The sequence below is a fragment of the Paramormyrops kingsleyae genome, chromosome 13 (genome assembly GCF_048594095.1).
Source record: "Paramormyrops kingsleyae isolate MSU_618 chromosome 13, PKINGS_0.4, whole genome shotgun sequence".
Lineage (NCBI taxonomy): Eukaryota > Metazoa > Chordata > Actinopteri > Osteoglossiformes > Mormyridae > Paramormyrops > Paramormyrops kingsleyae.
Window position 1 is genome coordinate 21,713,870 of NC_132809.1, and position 16,535 is coordinate 21,730,404.

The 16,535-nt window shown below is 48.4% G+C and overlaps 1 protein-coding gene across 1 annotated transcript in view; it reads left to right on the forward strand.

The window, feature by feature from the left end:
• The window catches only part of LOC111845753 (NT-3 growth factor receptor-like), a 165,008-nt gene that overhangs the window by 26,885 nt on the left and 121,588 nt on the right, over positions 1-16,535 (forward strand). Inside the window, exons 3-4 of the mRNA XM_023815391.2 lie at positions 7,316-7,390; positions 8,285-8,356. Coding sequence (XP_023671159.1) covers positions 7,316-7,390; positions 8,285-8,356 — 147 coding nt within the window. The remainder of the gene's footprint in view (positions 1-7,315; positions 7,391-8,284; positions 8,357-16,535) is intronic.

A 16,535-nucleotide genomic window follows, 5' to 3' on the forward strand; every position in this document is an offset into this window, starting at 1 on the left:
CTCTCTTTTATTTCAGAGCGACACGCCTGCCGACTGCATGGAAAGTGTGATCACTCTGCTGAGAGTCATCCCTGCAGGGGGAATGCACAGTTTGGGGGTGCGGTTACATCCAGCTATTGTTTATCATAGTGAATAGGGAGTGTGAATCATAAAGACAGGCAATGAAATGTATGTTATTGTTTGCAACTGAAACAATTATAATAATAAATCCGTTACAGTAAGTTAGTATCAAATATTTATTTTACAGCACGCACATCATGAGATATAACATTGGTAGCACTCCTAATACTGCCCTTAGCTATTCTGACTCTGTTTACATTTACTTATAACAACACAGATTTCAATTCCTAGTTTTTATATATCAAATTTTTGCAGTAATAGTGAGACTACATTTTCACTTAGTTTATTTAACAGGCACTTTTACCCAAACCGACATACTGTTGAGAAAACAGGGATAGCCAGTGTTCCTAGAGCGAGGGGGTTAAGGACCTTGCCTAACAGCAAAATTACTTTGTCAGCCATGGGATTTGGACGGGCAACCTTCTGATCAGAGGAACATCATTTTAAAGCACTGAGATGGAGTGTGAGTGCACAGTGGGACATTACGGATGGTCATTTGAAGGCTTTCTGTGGTGGTGCATTTTCACATTCTTTTGTGTTCGTGGCATTTTCTTGGGCACGTTGCGTGGATCTGAAAGGGGTAATTCCCGGGCCAAACCCATGCTGAAACACGGGAGATCACTTTATGAACATTTATGCACATCTTGCTGCATTGCCTACACATTAACATAAACTACAATTCAACAGGAATGTGAGTGATATTATTACACAAATGCAAGCAGCAGCTTCAACTGTCATGAAGATGCTGGCAAACATGCAGTTTTTTTTGTAGATATATATCACTTACAATGTACGTGTATACGTACTGTATACATTGATATCACGGCATTACGTAACTCCCGAATCTGAAGGGAATTGATTAATTTTCTGTAACCTAACAAGTAGTACCAGCCAGGCGAATCACAGCAGGAAATCAATGCACAATTACGTTCCTTAATTCTAACAAACGTTACTTAACGGAAAGTATAAAAACAAAGAAATCGACACAAATCCCTTAGACAGCAACAGTGCATCAGGCTGAGGACCAGGACTTGTGGTCAGTGAGTAAATATCGAAATTACTTATAGAAGTAATGCACTTGTAGTCCAGTCATACTTCACCGTCCTGTTTAACCTGCCTAAACAAAGTCCACTTTTAAATAATGGGTACGCATTAAATAAGTCGGGGTTTTACCCATAATGTAGCTGAATACCCTGAGATACATTAAACTAAATCATTTTTTAAATTATCTCATCCCCCAGGGTGTTCGAGAGCAATATGTACAAGGTATTAAAAGCGGAATATATGGCTTCGAGTGCATTAACCTGCTTATACCACAGTCAGTACACACATACGTACCTCCAGGCTCGCCGGTAGGTTTAGCAGCAGGGTAAATTTTCACGTTGGCCGGCGGTTCTTCGTCTCCGCAGCAGCGGGTTCACGGTGGACATATAGTCAAAATAGTGCTTCCTGTCCACTATAAAAACGTGTATGCATAGTCCTTTACGGACATGATGGAAATGATAAGGAGCTGTGAAGCCACACTGTGTGTATATATGCACAGAAATGCAAAAATCGAGTTCTGCTCGGTAGAGTAAGAAAAGTGAGAAGTGTTACTAACTTATGCTCCTACATCTCTATATTAAATTGTCTTCATAATAACACAGATGCAAATTCAAGTCATAAAAAGTGCCTGGTTGACAAAAGACTGCTGAGAATAAAACTGTCAGTAGTATTAATGTTAATAATATAAATGATAAAAAAGACACGAGTACTTGCATACTTTAGATAAAAGCCTGCAGTATATTTATAAAATAACTTGCTGTATGGTGTGGCTGTATAGGTAGGACATACATTTATCCTTGACACATACACACTCTTTATTCTGCATCGCGCAGAGAGGCCATCGTAAGATCATAGATACCCATTAATGCATAATGCTGTGAGAGGTCATCTGCAGATTACGGGAACAAAGCTGGTTCTTAAAAGATTTTTGTTCCACCTCTGATCTGCTTCTTATGAGAATGTGGTGACGGACAGAAAAAGCTACATCAGACCTGAACAAAGACATGACTACAACTAGATGCTTCTTCCGGAGATAAGAGGATCATTTAGTCTTTATTGCTTGCGTTGGGTGGAGCCTGCTGTGCCTTACTCTATTTTTGAGGTTCTCCATGTTCTTGGAATGATATCCTGCAGTGGCTTGGGAGCACAGGCAGAGCTGTCTGTGCTGTATCTTATGTTAGCATTGAGCTAATACTCTGTCACTCTGCAGGGTTACAGTAGTCACTGCATGCCAGTGCATCACATGCATGAGGGACGGGCACCTTTCCGCTGGCACCCCGCTCCTATGTACGACCTATGTCTGGCATGGCTGTGAGCACACAAAAGCACCCTTCTCGGGGCGCGCTAAACCCATGGACCCCTTTGAACCTGCTGGGAATCACATCTCAGTAGCACCGAGAAGCTTTGAAGGAACAGTGTGTGTGTTGGGGGGGGGCATTGGACATGGGACAATGCTTTAGGCCAGTGGTCACCAACCTTGCTACTGGTGATCTGCCACCCTAGAGAGCTTAGGTGCAGCCCAGAATTAGCACACCTGACATGTTATGTCGAAGCTAAAATTAGTCTCTAATAGTGAGATGCTATTGAAGGGCAAGATAATCAGTATCAGGTGTGTTAAATAAAGGGCTGCACCTAAGATCTGCAGGATGGTAGATCTCCAGGAGCAGTGTTGGTGACCACTGCTTTAGGTATTACATCTGGAATAGACACTGCAGACAGCGTTCCTGGGAGTAGTGGGGGTGGGGGCCCTTTTCACACTGCAGAGACTCTCCTGCTCGAATAAGCTACTTAGAAGGTCGATTGATCAATCGATCACATGGTCAATTTGTCAATTGGTCAATTAGGCTAGTAGTGGAGAGGAAGTCATAAGTGACTGCAGCGGTCAGGTAAACTTTTCTGTTTCCTTTTTTATTCACTGAGGGTTTGATTGGAGGATGTGGAGGATCCTGAGTTCCCTCAGCTCTCACATGTGCTGCTTTTCCACCTCAAGTCATCATTCTTCTGCTCCTGAGCATCTTAACTCTTTTTCTTGCATCTGTGAAGCCCACAATCTTTAAATGGTCTGTAACTGCCATGTGTTCGCTTTGTGAAGCTGCAGTACAGTGGATGTGTTCGTCCTCATCAGCTATATGAGCCAAGAAAATGATTGCAGTACTCCCAGGAGAGAGGATATGTTTTCATTTGCCGTAAATCTGATTTGAATTGACCGCATGTATCTTTACGTATTTAAATGACGGTTGTTGGAGGTTTGGACCCAGCTTCTGGTTCATCTGTCTTCCCTAATGGCATATATGGTGTGTTCTCGCTCCAGTCTGTTGGTGCCATTTGTATTTCTTCATCGCCGAGCATGTGGGCACCTTGTTACTCTGTGTGTGAGGATGCTCTTTTTGCCAGTCATCTGACCAGATGTCGTCAGCAGTTGGCTTTCCTTGATTTTCCTACTGCGATTTGGTATCGGACATGTTCAGGATGATAGGTGGGAGCTTAGTTAGCAGGCGCTTGGGATTCTGCATAACGGCGTGAAGAGATTAAGGCCTCCATCCCTGAATCAGGAGCCTCAGAGGCCTAATGGGGAACAGAAGGGGCACGTAAACGGGGTCTGCTCGGATTTATGCTGTGCTGTCAATATTTGAGGATGGTGTTAAAAACCCGGCCCCATTAACAGATGGCAGCCGGCCGTGTGCTATGCCTATGTCTGGAGGTGTGTGTGCGCGTGTGTGTGTCTCCCTGCATGCGTGTGCCCAGAGTGGGGACAATTGGCATCAAAAGGCAGAGGACCCCAGCTGAATCTATGAGGTTTGTGATCACTGGTGGCTGGAAGAATTCACAGGGCAAGCTCTGCCCATTGAGGCCCGCTCATTGTTTTGTTGCCCTGGCAGATTTCTCACTTGGAGCTTTTACGGCGTGGTACATTAGCAGGATGCCTCTTGGACAGTGAAGTCTGAGGTCACGTGACTGTATCCGTACCCATACAGTTGCCAGATGGGGCGCCCCCTGCCAGCTGGAGAGGGTGGATCTCTTGCAGTGGCCGGGATTCTCTGCCATGTGCTTCCACATTCCTCCCCATGGAGATTCCCCAACCAGTGGCTGGATTTCCGACAAGATCAACAAAAAAACATAGCCAAAAAAGGGGCTTTATGCACCCCTCTCGAGGGCACTTCGGGGATGTCCTGAGCTGCTCTCTTTCATTAACCACCGTCCCATTGAGATGGGTCTAATTGCATTGGAGACGATTTAAACAAAGCTGTAAATCATCCAGAAATGGTGGGATGGAGAGGGAGGCGGGCCTCGTGGAATAATGACGTGCTTCACTGACACACCTACCAAGGTAGACCGGACCAGAGTGCCCAGCTTTTCCCAGGAGACGTGTGTCTAAAAGGCGGCCATTTTGCTTCTCTCTATGGTGCCGTTTCTGCGTGATCGCTGTCTGATGCTAGGGCAGGTTAGGACACGTTCCCCTGGTCCTCTGCCTTCCCACCCCGTGTGTGATTGAGGGAGGTACGGCGCCCCTCATGGGAAATTAAGGCCCTGCTAATGTAGCGCGGAGCTTGGCTTCTCGTTTTTCATTACTACACATGAACTGCTGCGCTACTCCGTCATAATGCAGCCGAGAGACGGACGCTGCACCATCTGCTGGGGGACCATCGCCGGGAGGAGAGCGGTGCCCCCTGTGCAAGCACTGACCCAGGGGTGGGCTTCAGGCTGTTAGCCGGGCCAGGCCTGATCATCCGGTGTAAGGCTGATCATCCGGTGTAAGGCTGATCATCCGGTGTAAGGCTTGGGCTGAGGGACGATTCCATCACCAATGGCTGACAGACATCCTGAGGTCGAGCCAGCATCGAGATTTAGTTGTATTGCGGTGTAACTGAGGATTTAATCTCACCTAAGGGCGAACTCTCCCATTCTCTGCTGTGTCTTATCAAATAATTCCTAATCATTATATTGTTATTAGCCCTTTTTCACCCTTCCTCACCCTGCACATTTAACTGACAATATTTCATGTTAAAACTATAATCAATAAATTATTAATATTGTAATGACTAGAGGAAACTCCTGCTGATTTATTGTGACATCCTGGCTTTATGATCCTGATTTTCCATATTGCATTTGAGTAGCTCTTGTTTAGGCTAATTGCCTGGCTGGACTTGCTTACTTTTGTCTGATTTGTTAATAATAACCATAAAAGACCAAAAAAATATATACTATAAGTTGAAAGAAAGCAATGAAGTTGTTCCTGACCACACCTTCCATACTTTTTAGGCTGCATTTTTGCTAATTAGCAAATTGTATTTGCGAATGAAAATGATTAGCTGGAACTGTGATTGTTGAATTAATAGAGTGCAGTGAGGAGTCGGCAGACCACGCCTCACACCTCACACCTCCTCCCCCCACCGCTCGGTGTCCCCATGGGCTTCCATTGCGCCTGTGTCGCCTTCCCCCCCACGTTTTCTAGTGACTGGGTCTGTCAACGACATTAAAACATCTCTAGCAGAGTGAACATAACCATGAGTCCCAAATCGCGCACTTCAGTATTTAAACTTGCTGTTTTGAGTGACTAAGCAGTCTTGGGCATTTTAGGTCCAGAAGCTACAGATCCAGACTCTGGTCCAGATTTTTTTTCTACCAACCAGCTGAGCACTCTGTGACTTGGTCTGGATTTGTAGCTTCTGGACTTGAAATACCCAACATTTTCCATAAGTGCATTTGGAGGAAAAGTAAAAAATGAGCGGATGAGTAGGCAAAGATGGGCTGTGAATGGGCTCAAATGTGCAAACAGTAATAAATTAATAGTAATTAAGCACTTTATGAATTTATGAATGATAATTAAAAAGTGTAAAAGTGCCTTATAAAATGACGGCACCTTTACAAGACAACCCACTCCCCACCCCCCATCTTATCGTCTATTGCAGTGTTTTGACTGTTGACATTGTGTTATGCCGGTTAGGCAGCCGTCGTCAAACCTTAATGTGGTGTTTTTAGGATTTGGAGGAAGAACACAAGTGATTGTAATGATGAACACAGATGCTTGGTGTTCGCTCAGACCATGCAGATGCCTCCTATAGCTGCTCCTCTGACACACGGGTGTCATGTTAGCCCGGGTGTATCCCGGGAAGCACACGGCACGAGGGGGGAAGGCGACACGCGCGCAATGGAAGCCCATGGGGACACCGAGCGGTGGGGGGAGGAGGTGTGAGGCGTGTTCTGCCGACTCCTCACTGCACTCTATTAATTCAACAATCACAGTTCCAGCCAATCATTTTCATTCGCAAATACAATTTGCTAATTAGCAAAAATGCAGCGAGAATAGAGTAGTTTCGCTGGAGCTCAGATGTCGCATGTTGAGGAGTGGCTGCGTTTGGAGGAGCACAGCGGGTCGCCTTTCCCCCTGTAAACATGCCAGATTGTGTACCAGAACAACCAGAGAGGACTTCCAGATCACAGTTAATTAAGGCAATAAGGAGAACATTTTCAGCTGCAGATTGTATGTAAATCAGTTCATTTCCACCTACATAATCCAAGGCAGTATTAAAAGGTTTGTGTAAACTGGCGTGTTACTGTATTGCTCATAGGCAGCAAAGGCAGGGGCTCCAGAATGTTTATTAGTATCAGAGTTGGGGGTGTAAAATTGGTGGCTGTTTATAACAGAGTGTCCTTGTTCAAACCCAGCTGTTGTGTTCAGTATGCTCCTCCACTTCAGGTTGTTGATTAAGGAATCGTTAAGAAACATGTAATCTTAAATGAGTCTTGCTGCTATCTATCATTAATTGGCAGTGTGCATCATCTGCTCGCAAAACAGGGTGGAACATTCTGGAAACCAGGTCTAGGCAGCTTGTATTTGTACCAAATTATTTAATGGTACAAACTTGCAGAGCATGAGACAGAACACACACGGACTGCACCTTTTATTTAGCGTTTTTAACATGCGTGGTTTTGCCTTTAAAATATTTCTTGAAAAATCATCTTGCAGCAAAGTGCAAGTGAGTGAGATGTTTAGTGAGATGTTATCAATCTCAATGTATGTATAAGAAGCACGTGGTAAGGTGGGGACAGCAGATGTGTCAGCCTAGTGTGTGTTTAAAGGTCAGGCCGAGGCAGGGTGTCACGTGCTGCATGGCCTGTCCCTCACCGCATCTCTCCGTCTCTTCCTCAGACACATAGAGAACTGGACGAGCCTGCCGACACTGCGGGACGTTGACATGGAGCTGTACACAGGACTCCAGAGGCTGTGAGTATGAGCATCAGCACTGTACCTCCCCACCTGGCCCTAATACGCCAGCCTGCCTGCGAGATCCCACCTAAAATCTTGCTGGGAGTTGCTGCCTGCATATGCCGCGGTCACCCTTCACCCAAAAGTCTCCTCGCTGCGGCTTTGTCTTTCTGGAATCGCACGTTCCCCTGTTGCTCAAGCCTGTCTCCAATGGAGGCCACCGGTCAGGCTGTCAGCTGCCCCCCCCTGCCAGCAGCCACTTTAAGTGTTCGCCCCATGTCTCTCTTCAAACTGAATGGGGAGCTTAAGGCCTGCTCACATTGTCAGCACCCCCCTCTTCTGTGACAGTGATCTGGGGCTTCACCTCTCCACCCCTTATCATTAGCATTCAGTTCTGGTCGGGTGGGACTTCTGCTCTTTTTTAGGAATGCTCGGTTAGATTTTTCAGGAAATATATATATATATATATATAAACGTCCTTTACAGATTTCTGTAGATGAAACAGAATTGACCTGTACCTCAACCCTACCGCTTGTTCTGTCCAGATCTCCCTGTTGGCAGTAACTGAAATGTAACTGAGCAGTGAGCAGTTACCATGTAGTATGACAGTGTTCTGCACCATAAAGATCTCCTTGAAAATACAGACATTACAGAACTGAGGATAAAGTTAGCGTAGCATGTCAATGTGCTCCACTCTAAAGATCTCCAGGAACTAATAGACCATCATCACAGATCATGTCCACATAAAGGCAACTCAGACCAATACGTTTAACTACTCAAACTATAAATTCAGCCAGTGTTATAATCTTAACCTTACCTCCTTACTTCGTAAAGGTTTGTTTGGGTGAATTCACTATGGCTTAACACTGTGTGGTGTAACTTGACATTGGTGTGTGCTGCTGTGTCTTTCAGGACGATCATGAGATCGAACCTGCAGGTGATCCAGTCGCGCGCCTTCGCCCAGAACCCCCACTTGCGTTACATGTAAGTATGTGACCCAGGAAGAATGAGGCTGGTACCGCGCTCTACTTCCCTTCCGCAGACGTCTCTGTTCCCCTCCTGAGCCTGTGAGAAATCTTGAGGGAGCTGTGAGGTATCGATGGGACTGGTGATACCGCCATTCAACCAGCTCTCGGGAGACTCTACTAAAGCAGGTGCTTCAACGGACAGATTCGGAAGGAGAGTAGCTCTGGTAGTTAGGAAGTACAAGAGGAAGTGTAGTCTTGGTTGGCTTGGGGCCCGGGGGTGGACTGACCTTCATATAAATCAGCACAGCCCCCCTCCTCAGCATTCTCCTGTCCCTACATGCATTGGCAGTCAAGTGAGTAATCTTGAGAGTTCTGTGATGGATGTGATCCTCCTGAACGGAGTTATTTATCTTAATAAATTGGCTCAGCCCTATACCGACTCATCTGACGATGCAGACAACTCCACCGTTTGTGTTCGGAATAAAATGGGTGCTTGCTTTTAAAACCCATATGGCAGCCAAAATGCCGTCTTGTCATGTGACAGTCAGCTATTTCCCAATTCTACCAGGATAAATACTGCAGGAGAATGAATTGCACACCGTTACCTGAGAGGTAATATCGGCAATCTTAACTGTCCATCATGTGGCAAAATCGCTCAAGCTGTCTCATTGTGTTTTTGTCCGCGTGTTTTTGTCCACGTTTGATGGACGCAGAATCGTTGAGTCAACAAATGGGAAGCTGTACTGGGAAATAATATTATAATAAGAATAATTGGGGAAACTACTCAGAATGTGGAAGCTACCATATCTACTTACACGGCCCAAAGTGTAACGAGGGTGTGGCGTTTTGCTGTCTGACGAGTTTCAGAAGCTGACAAGGTATTGTGACCGGTGGCATAATCTTTCGTGACCTGTTATGACACGCAGATTTGGAGTATTTCTGACAGTGTTGTGAAGGTGTCAATGCTGGTATTTAGCAAACTTTAAGACCCTCCTTCCCTGTGTTGTGGATGGGGTGGAGTGCTTGTTGGGGGACACATGCGTAAAGTTTCCTTTCTGGGTGCTGGGCAATTCATAGGGGTACATGGGCGCAGTCTGCTGCCCCCTCAGAGAGTTCAGGCGCCAGACCAGCACACCTTGCTCTTGGGCTGGAAGGGTACTGGAAAGGACCCTCAGTGAGCCATCCTACAGCATGTGTCAGCCTGGTGCAGACGTCCATCTATTTCTGTATTGTCCAAAATTCCCCTATATCCTGTATTTACTGTTATCAATCCATACTGCACGTGTTCTGTATCCTATTATACCACACTACGCTCTGTTTAGTATGCACTGTACATCACTGTACTGCACTGTAAAGTACTGTACTCTACAATCACCCCATATTCCCTACATGTACAATCTTAATTGCACTGAACTGTACTCTACTTTACATAAACCCCATTGTACCCTACATGTACTGTAACTTACCTGCAGTGCACCATACTCTACTGGATTCTACATAAACCCCATACTACCCTACATGTACTGCAACTTACCTGCAGTGCACCATACTCTACTGGATTCTACATAAACCCCATGCTACCCTACATGTACTGCAACTTACCTGCAGTGCACCATACTCTACTGGATTCTACATAAACCCCATGCTACCCTACATGTACTGCAACTTACCTGCAGTGCACCATACTCTACTGGATTCTACATAAACCCCATGCTACCCTACATGTACTGCAACTTACCTGCAGTGCACCATACTCTACTGGATTCTACATAAACCCCATGCTACCCTACATGTACTGCAACTTACCTGCAGTGTACCATACCCACATAGCAAGTGATTCTGGGCCAGATCCGCCTGCGTCCCCTTAATTTCGGGCACCGGTGACATCCGGGTAGGAGAGTCTGCACCAGAATCTGTCCAGAGTTCTAAATGATACTGTTGGTCTGTATGCAATCTGCAAATCCGGCAGGCATTCGCCTCGCCGTATATGTATGATCACTCACTTACCAGATGCGCAGCTGATGCATTAAGAATCTGAAGGACGATCGCCCCACATAGCGAGATGAGTCTGAACCGGGTCTAGGTCAAATGTTGTTCAGAAATTGCCGCAGATCCGTAAACCGGATCTGGCCCAGTTGCTCTGAATTTAACTTTTGACTCTGGTGCCGATATGGGCCAGATTTGGTAACATTCAATGTAACTCTGGTCGACATGTGGCCCTTATCTGTTTCAAATCCGTAAAGCGGATTCAGACCAGTATTGGTGCATAAAGACACTGGGCCAGATCTGGTTTACGTATCTGCGGCAATTTCTGAACAACATTTGGCCAGATCTGGTTCAGACTCCTCTTGCTATGTACTGCAACTTACCTGTAGTGTACCATACTGTACTGTATTCTACATAAACCCCATACAACCCTACATGTACTGTAACTTACCTGTAGTGTACCATACTGTACTGTATTCTACATAAACCTCATACTACCTTACATGTACTGTAACTTACCTGTAGTGTACCATACTGTACTGTATTCTACATAAACCCCATACTACCTTAAATGTACTATACCCTACAGTACTGTGTGTCACATGTGCTCCACCCTGCTGTTGCCCACATATACTGTACCCCTACTGAAAATCCGATTACAGCCGTGATTCTTCCTGTAAGAGTCTCTTTGCATTACACGCGCTCGGCTTAGCGAGCGATTGCACTTGGATCCCGTGTTATCTGTTTCGGTAACCGTTTCTCCAGACGCCGGCTTTCAGCGACGGCTTTTTAATTAATTCCGACTGGTCTCGCAGTAGCAGAGGCAGCCGCTGCCTGTAAGGATCCCGCGTGTCCCTCGACGCCGGCTGGCAGGCACAGCTCGCGAGCCCCGCCAGCGCTGTGCTCATGTGCCACTTTTCTTCTTTGCACCAATGGAAATTTGTTTTTAAATGCTTTTGATAAAAGGCAAGGGAACGAACAGATAAAGGGCAGCTTTCAGTCTCTCGACTACGCATTTTTTGATCTTTGCCGTCCGCCAAGGCTTTGATGTGTCATTTTCCGAGTGTGGTGAAGGCAAGGTTACTGTTGTGAACGACAGATTTTCTTTTGTTTTAATCCTCATACGGGGGTGGGGGGGCCGATAAATCTCAAGGAGCCGCCGTCGCCATGGAGCCGTAAAGGTCACTCCCCCCTAGGGGTGAGTGAATGTCATTGTCGTTAAGCCTTTCATCCGCGGTGACGTGTCCCCGCTTCAGAGTGCTGCTCTGACGCCGGCCTGCAGGGCCGGCCCCTCCCTCGCCTCCCGGCCTGATTCCTTCGAGGTGATCTTTGGCCCCTGGAGCTTTGACTGAGTGTTTGTGTCCAAGATGATTCGCAGTCACTCCATCAAAGGTCTGGCTCCCGGGGGCAGTGCAGAAATCGCATTGTTTTAAAGTCGGTCTCCCAGGGACGCCACTGATCGCACTTATGAATGCTGTCAGTAGATATATACACCAAAAGATATATACACCAAAAGATATATACACCAAAAGATATATACACCAAAAGACAATTAATTGATTTTGTCATCTAAGACTCGGAATAAACAGTGCATTTGATTACTCAAATTATGCCAGGACACCTTCAGCAATATCAAGCTTATTAGTGTTTTAGAGAAATAGCAAAAGAAGATCTGGTTGGGATGGTGAACAGAACCACGTGATTGGTTGTGACAGATGTGATTCCCTTCATTCCTTGTGTAGGGTTAGGAGACCATGAGCTGCAATGTGCTTCCATTGATGGGTTTCTCTTATGCTTTGTAATGGAACCAGCTCGACTAGTAAGATAACATGAATTATTTTTAATAGAAAGAAACAAAGGCTGTAAGAAACAGCTAGCATGTGGCGATTTATCGCTTTCTAGCAGTCTATTTGCACATCTGTAAGCAGCCTGCAGATTGCAATTCACCAGTTTGCTCAGCTTCACTTTATGTCTGTGTAAGAAGTGGCATAGAACAGAGTTAAAACAAGACAGACATTAAAACGATACCTACCGTAAACAGGGTTTTAAGTCCCTTTTTTCAGCCTAAGTAAAAGGGGAGAATACCTAATGCAAAAGCTCAAAAGAGCAAAGCAAACATAACCTTAAAGTAAGAAATAGGCACCTCAGCAGGAGCGCATCCTTTCCTGCGAAATCTACCCAGCTGGCCCTGTTTTCCCTAGCAGTGCAATCAGGGCTGGCTGGGTTTCATTACCTGACGCATTTGCAAACATGGGACATATGATGCATCACCATAGTAACACAGAAGGCCAACCAAAACCCAGCCGTGGCTCTCGGGGAGATATTATAAATCTAGCCTTACAGTTCTCGTTATGAGTTTCCCTCAAAGATGTATCAGCGATATATCAGTGGCTTCAAGTCCTTATGCCTTTTCCATAAAAAGACGAAGAGTTGGCGTAAATTTTTATCTCTGCCTCTGCAATGAAAAAAACAATAAAGATATAGTAGAAAAAACAGGAGAGCTACCAGCACTGACCACCAGGACGTCATGTTGCTGAAAGTGGTTCTGGGGTCCAGCTGCAGGCCAGACTCCCCAAACCTGAACCACAGGGCAGCATCTGAGATCGCCACTTGAAGCTGGGACCTGCTGGGCTTTCTCCCGGGTGCCCTGGGTACGGAAAGCCCCAATGGGGGTGGCAGGTTCTAGAAATGGTATTTGACTACACTGCTGTGCGAGTAAGATGAGAGTCCGTGTGGAACGCCGTTTGCCGGGCCTGGCAGGTTAGGGCATATCATAAATGTGGCCATGCCCTCCCGAGCTGAGGAAGCGAAGGCGGCCCGCATTTCCACTCTGCTTTGTTCACTGATGGGTTCTTGTAGCTGCTGATGTGCACATTCCTGTAGATGACCACTGGTAACGGAGCAGTCGTAGCACTGCTAATGCGGCCGTCTATAAAGGAGTGCGCTTTTCCTTCTGCTCTGGAGAGAGGGACCATGTTCTCCACTTTTTTGAGCACAAAACTCCCCCTGCCAGGAGGGGCTGCTTTCTAGTTCTGGAAACATTGCTGGCTGGCTCACCCTCTGGATTTTACAGGTTGCTCCTTTCAGGAGTCACTACTGACGTGGCGATGTGCGGCTGTGTGGGGAGCGATGACACGGTGACTGTGTGGGGAGCGATGACACGGTGACTGTGTGGGGAGCGATGATGTGGTGACTGTGTGGGGAGCGATGATGTGGTGACTGTGTGGGGAGCGATGACGTGGTGACTGTGTGGGGAGCGATGACACGGTGACTGTGTGGGGAGCGATGACGTGGTGACTGTGTGGGGAGCGATGACACGGTGACTGTGTGGGGAGCGATGACACGGTGACTGTGTGGGGAGCGATGACACGGTGACTGTGTGGGGAGCGATGACACGGTGACTGTGTGGGGAGCGATGATGTGGTGACTGTGTGGGGAGCGATGACGTGGTGACTGTGTGGGGAGCGATGATGTGGTGACTGTGTGGGGAGCGATGACACGGTGACGTGGTGACTGTGTGGGGAGCGATGACGTGGTGACTGTGTGGGGAGCGATGATGTGGTGACTGTGTGGGGAGCGATGATGTGGTGACTGTGTGGGGAGCGATGATGTGGTGACTGTGTGGGGAGCGATGACACGGTGACGTGGTGACTGTGTGTGGAGCGATGACGTGGTGACTGTGGGGAGCGATGACACGGTGACTGTGTGGGGAGCGATGACACGGTGACTGTGTGGGGAGCGATGACACGGTGACTGTGTGGGGAGCGATGACACGGTGACTGTGTGGGGAGCGATGACACGGTGACGTGGCGACGTGTGGCTGGATCCTTGGGGACGCAGGCTCTCTTTCTAAGCCTGACTCTCGGTAAAATGGCTACAAAAGGATGAGAACATATACCCTACTTCCACGTTATGTCAGCAGTGGTTTGGAAGGGGGGGGGTCAGTCCAAGGACAGCTCTCCAGAAGGACATGGGGTATCAAGGAGCTGCGTGTGAACAGTGGCACTAATGGGGGGGGGGGGCTACCTGATGTGAGCAGTGGGATACCTGGCATGAGCCCAAAGACAGCCCAGAACGGGAAACACCCGTAAGCGGAAAAGCATGCAGGGAAAGTACCCCCTTCCCCCGAGCGCACGATAACGAGCTCCCAAACACCCCCTAGTCATGCAAACCACTGGCACAGTCCAAGAGGAGCCCAATGGGGGGGGTCCAAATGTGATCTGGAGGGTTTTTTCATGAGCTTGGCGTGAGCTCACAGGATAGTACTGCTGATACCAATCTGTTGTGGATGGACCTCCTTCAGCGGCATGACCCCTTGCTGGACCTTCTGCAGGAGGAGCTTGGAGGAGCGTTTAACTGTCCCCTGTGTTTTTCAGAGAAATTCCCTTGTAAAAAGATACAAGCTCCAAAAAGCTAAAGGGAAAAAATAACATGCCATGACATTCGGAGCTCCGTGTCTTCAGTGGCAGGAGGCTAGACAGCTAGAGAACAAAGGATGCAGCCAGGGGTGGGCTTTGGAGTGGCTGAAACCTGCTGTGTGTGAGAGGATAGGCCAACCTGCTGTGTGTGAGAGGATAGGCCAACCTGCTGTGTGTGAGAGGATAGGCCGACTTTGGAAGGGGCTTGAGCCCCCAAGCTTCAGGCACTAGTAGCATGTGCTGAGTTTGGTGAGAACATGAGCGGAAGGTGCCGGAAAGGATGGTGCTGCCGGGCAGCCAGGGGTGGGGCATTGAGGCAGCAGGGTAGTCGGATATGGGGCAGCGGGGCAGTCGGATATGGGGCAGGAGGGCAGCGGGGCAGTCGGATATAGGGCAGCGGGGCAATTGGGCATGGGGCAGGAAGGCAGCCAGGCAGCCGAGTGTGGGGAAAGAAGGCTGTGGGGTGTGGGGCAGGAGAGCAGCCAGGTGTGTGGCAGTGGGGTAACAGGGTGTGAGGGAGTGGGGTAGTGGTGTGTGGGGTAGCAGGGTATCAGGGTATTGAGTAGTGGGGTGTGGGGCAGGAGGGGAGCCAGCTGTGTGGCAGTGGGGTAACAGGGTGTGGGGCAGGGGGTGTGGGGTAGCAGTCTGTGGGGCAATAGGTGAGGTGTGGAGTAACGGTTTTTGGGGCTGCAGGAGTGTAGGGTAGCGGGATAGCAGGCTGCGGGATACAGTGCCATTTCCCTTGATTGATCAGAGCTGCACAGACACTTTGACCTGATACTTCAAGGCGGGAAGCTGCTCTGCCTTTAGGATTTCCGGCTGTTTGGCCTGCTGTCCTTACAGAGCACCCCGGACACTCTGTGTATTCATTCCCGGCAGACGCTGATGCTTTCTCCATGCCGAGGGGGCGAGTCGAACATCGGCATGACGTCACTCCTCAGGGTCTTCAGTGCAGAGTGCATCGGGGTCCGGGCAAGTCATCCTCGCGTGTTAGTGCCCCCCTGCGAAATCCCCTCCCCCTGCATGCGGCAGAACGCAAATGCTCACCCCCCTCCCCCCGGAAAACTGCGTCAGCCGGCCTGACACTGATCGATAGCCCCCCCAGTTCTTGGCTTCACACCCCCCCAGGCTTAGCTGGCCAGCGTGATATCTGTCGCCCCTGGCCTGGACATCCTGGTGTTACTGTGTCATTAAAGAACTCGACATCAAGCGCTCCGCCCCAACGCGTTGGGGGGGTCCCAGGACTTGTGGCTGAGGGCCGGTGCTGACAACAGCAGATGGAGCGGCTGGTGGAGGCTGACCCGCATGGCCTAGCCGGCGCCGCGCCGCGCTGACCCAGGCCCGGTTCCCCCAGCCGCGATTCATCAGGCGCTGTGACGGCCGGCCACCCCCCTCGGCGAGGGGGATGGGGGTGCAGGCCGTCTGATGGTGCTCCCTCCCCCAGCCACATCTAATTCAGGAGTGTCCTTCAGGTGTCAGGGCACCTCCGGCCCTGCTCTTCTGGGACTGAGTTATTTGTGGGGCTCCAAGCAGACGGATGGATTGGCGGCTGGACCTTCACTTTTGGTTCCATTATGGCATGACAGACAAAAGGCGTGTATCTGCCATAGGGGGCGCCATATTGTGGGTCTCCCCAGCTGGTCGTCAAACCTCCGACAGGAGAATTACCATAATTCATAGGGTGGATAAATCGTGATGAAACATATGAATTAGTGTTGCCCAGTATATGCTGCAAAGTATCTGACTACACATTCTGCCTGCTTTAGTACAGGGTTGCAGCGCCCCTTAAAT